We start from the raw sequence: 3,828 nt of genomic DNA, 5'->3' as shown, positions 1-3,828 counted from the left end.
CTCTCCGCCCGCTGGTGACCACCCCCCCCCAGGTAACAAACCCCCCCAGGTCTTTTCCCCCTCCGGGCAGTTTCCAGCTGCTCTGCCCCCAGCCTGGAGCGTTGCCGGGCTGTGACCCAAAACAGGGCTATGGAATGCTACAAACACACAGGACCCACTTACTTCAGAAACCATGCTGAACCCAACCAAACACAAACCCACCCACCGCCCAACTCCATTTCAAACAAACCTCTCTCATGCTTCAGAAAGGTAGTTTTTAAGTTTGTGAAAAAGGTTTTCAGTGGAAAAGGTGGGTATTTTAAAATGGTATTTAAATCCTTTTCCCCCTTGGAACGAGATCTTTTATTTCCAGCAGACCCAGAAGAGTTTAAATCGTGCTGATAACCGATCCCGATGACAGCGTCCCAACAGACAGATGAGGCTGAGCACCCAGTTTCCAGGAGTTGTACAGACAGACACGCTACAGGAAAGGATTCACCGAAACCCTGCTGGGAGCTCTGGGGGGCAATGAGGTAACAGGAGCGGAAGGAGAACCCCTGCCACGGGCTGCTTCAAGCAGGGACACCCGATTTCACCTGTGCCCAATGTCCCAAGCCCAGCTGAGGCTGAAAGATTTCCTTGCATTTTGGTGGATTCTCATTTGATTTTGTATTAATAATGATATTCCAAGTGAATTTATGACCTTAGCGGTACTTACTCTGCTCACACAGGTGATGTCCGCATCTGACCAAAGGCCCATGCGGGGGGTACAACCACTCATGCTACATCACGACCACCTCGTCACCCGTGGTCTGCACAGAACGAGGGCTGTTCTTCCAATTACAAACATCCCCTGAAGCAGTTACAATATCTGCTTAAATTTGTCCATAATATTTAATTTTGGCATTAAGGAAATGAGGGTTTAACTAGGAACCGAAATCTAGGTGGAGTCCAGGGATGAAAAAGCGCAGGCAGCGGCTCACCTTGATCCCGCAAACAGGATCAATCCATTTGTTTGGATTTCCAAAGCTGGCAGCGCTCTAAGTTGTTGTTTCTGAAACACCAGAGCCTTTGAATTGCCTTGGACTAGTCATTCAGCACCACAGAACTGAGGCGGTTTATGCTGGGACCTCCCAGCAGCAAACCCAGGGGTTTCTCAGTTCTGGAGCGGAAGGCACAAGCCTCACCTGCCGGGGCTGGTCCACGGCTTTCTGAGGATCACTCTTCACCTTGTTGCTGGGGTGGTTTGTGATCTTGGTGACGGGCTGTTTGAAGATGGAGGCTGTCTGTCGGACGGGCAGGGCAGTGTTCAGGTCAGGCTTGCCCTACAAATTCAAACAAAAGGAGGGGAAAAGCCCACGAGAACATTTTCAGTTTGCTAGAACGCTGTTAGAGCCATCAGTATCACGGACCCGAAAACTCGTCTGATCTCGAGCTATGAGCTGAAAAAATGCGTAACTCCCTTCCAACCTCGCCTCAGACCTAGCAAAATTAAAGTTTTCCACTCCTGCACACCGTACTGGCCAGACTGGCCTCCCCTCACTCCAGTTTACACACGTGGGTCTTATCCCGATTTTGACAGAATGCAGGAGTCGGGACACAGCCTGCACTTTGCCAGCCACCTGCAGGTCACCGCAGCAGATCTCAGCACAGTATCTGTAATAATCACAAAAATACCAAGTGGGATTTAGAGACCGTTTTGTTTCCATTCCAAACCATTCTGTTCCGATCCAGCTGTGGAGGCCAATAAACAGCCAACAGGGCTGGAACCCTCACCCCTCTTTTTGCCAACAGGGCTGGAACCCTCACCCCTCTTTTTACCTCCAGTTCTCAGCACACCTCAGTTTTCAGCCAGAGCTCCCAACAGCCGCGTTTTCACCAGGCGACTGCATGTCGTGTTAGTGGGAACTGAGGAAGCCGGTTCCTCGTCCCCGAGATCCAGCGAGCCTGGCAACGGCTGCGGGACACACTTTGTTCGGGAGGATGCAGACACTGCGCCTGCCTAACAGATTTATTCATGAGATGCAGAAAAGATGTATCCAGGACAAATATTCTGAACCATCTGTGTGCTAAGCTGTTTATAACCCAGCAAGAACTACTGCTACGTTCGTTGACCGGTTTGGGCAGAGTTTTTAGCAGATGAGACGGGCGCTCTGTGCTCTGCAGCAAAGCCCAATTCCTTTAAAACACCAAGCGCTGGAATTGAACGTTCCAGTCACTGCAGTGATGATGACACTTGACTGGCTGACGTGTTTACGAAATAAGCATTAGGCTATTTCCCACATTTCATGTTTAGGGGTATAGCCAGAAGCTTCTGGGTTCCAAACCAGCTTTCAGCAGCCCATGAAGGTTGCTAAGAAAGACTTGAGCCAGTTTATCCAGCCAGGCAGGACCCCAGCGTCGCTGGAATCTTCACTAAACCTGAATTGTTAAAAACTGAGGTGCCAGCACAAACTCTTCCATTTTGGTCTACAAATAGGCCTCGCCACCCTCTTCTCCCCTCCTTTGATCAACTCCTATGGACAGCTCCAGGGAGTCGCCTGCGGGAGGCTGTGTGTCATCCTCGTCCCCGTGCCCCATGTCACCCTGCCCTCCTTGTTCCTGCTGCCCCACGCCACTCCCCGCTCCTCCCCCAAAGCAGACACCAGAGCAGAGGAGGCAGCTGGAGCTCTGGAGGCAGCGATCTCACCCTGCAGGAGGGGCAGAGAGAAGACACCGTCCCTCTCTTCAGCCCTTCCATACGGATTTAGCAGTACCACAGGATTCTTTCATGGTGTCGATACCCTGGAAGAACCACTGAATCGCAGTATCTGTCCAACACCCCATCGAGCAGATGATGTTATCTGCCAGACCTCCACTAACGACAGAACACTTAGCTGCCCCGCTAGCCCAGCGCAGCTGCCAGCCAGTTCAACAGCGGACGGGAAGGGGGAAGCTGCCACTGCAGCTCGCTCTTACTTTGGCTTGGTTGGAACAGTCATAGCGCATCCTCTGCCTGTTCTTGTTCATTTTGTTCATCAGCATTTTGCCTGTGCGGAAGTCAAAGGTGCTGAGGTCCATGGAGCTGCCCAGGTATCGCGCCAGCTGGGGCTTGCTGCGGAACTTCTTACCGCTTGGGCTGAAACACACAGACAAGGAACAGGGAGGGAAATGAAAACCCTCCGGACTTGGATAGCAGCACCCGCTGCAACTCAGGACTCTCATTACTATGGAAGAGACAAATTCACTGCAGACCGCGTTAAGTGGGTTTTATATGTGTAAAGAAGAAGATTCAGACCAGAAATAGAGCCTAATGCACCCAGCCACTGACATGGGAGAGGCAGCACAGAGGAGCTTCTAGCTGGGTTGTCTCACATAATAAATGCCCATTTTCAAGCCAAATTTCTCCTCCCAAGGGTGTTCTATTTGACTAACAGCAGAGACATCTCCGGGGACCCCCTCCCCTCCACCCCTGAGCAGCACACTGAGGTTTGATGGCAAGTCTTGCAGCATTCTGGACACTCCAGAATTACCCAGGGAGCAGAAGAGATGTGAACTGCTGAAAGCTGCAAAGCAAAGAGCTACCAGGTTGAAGTGATGCAAAGGATAAAGGTCAAAAACTTCCCATCAATGGCAAAAGGGAAGAGAGATTCTTTTTAAGCACCTGGTTTCATGTAGAAGGCCACGACCTGGCCAGCCTGGGAGGGAGAACACCCAAGAGCTGACCTTCAGATGACTAGAAGCAACTACATAATCGAGTCCCTGTTTTTCTACTGAGGAGAGAAACGGTATCGATGCAGCTTAGACCTGCCGGAGACCAACTGCCAAGGCGAACGGTCTGAGGTTCAACCAGGCCAAGAGCCGGGTCCT

The 3,828-nt window shown here is 51.3% G+C and overlaps 1 protein-coding gene across 1 annotated transcript in view; it reads right to left on the bottom strand.

Annotated features, from left to right (window-relative positions):
• Positions 1 to 3,096, bottom strand: part of MBD3 (methyl-CpG binding domain protein 3) — a 6,290-nt gene extending 3,194 nt beyond the window's left edge. The window contains exons 1-2 of the mRNA XM_010146217.1: positions 2,938 to 3,096; positions 1,167 to 1,304 (exon numbers count right to left, since the gene is read on the bottom strand). Coding sequence (XP_010144519.1) covers positions 1,167 to 1,304; positions 2,938 to 3,039 — 240 coding nt within the window. The 5' untranslated portion in view covers positions 3,040 to 3,096. The remainder of the gene's footprint in view (positions 1 to 1,166; positions 1,305 to 2,937) is intronic.
• Between the last annotated feature and the right edge of the window lie 732 nt (positions 3,097 to 3,828).

Source organism: Buceros rhinoceros, unplaced genomic scaffold (genome assembly GCF_000710305.1).
Source record: "Buceros rhinoceros silvestris isolate BGI_N320 unplaced genomic scaffold, ASM71030v1 scaffold17662, whole genome shotgun sequence".
Classification (NCBI taxonomy): domain Eukaryota; kingdom Metazoa; phylum Chordata; class Aves; order Bucerotiformes; family Bucerotidae; genus Buceros; species Buceros rhinoceros.
The sequence above is the reverse complement of the archived record's forward strand: the minus strand, read 5'-3'. Positions and strand labels throughout refer to the sequence as shown.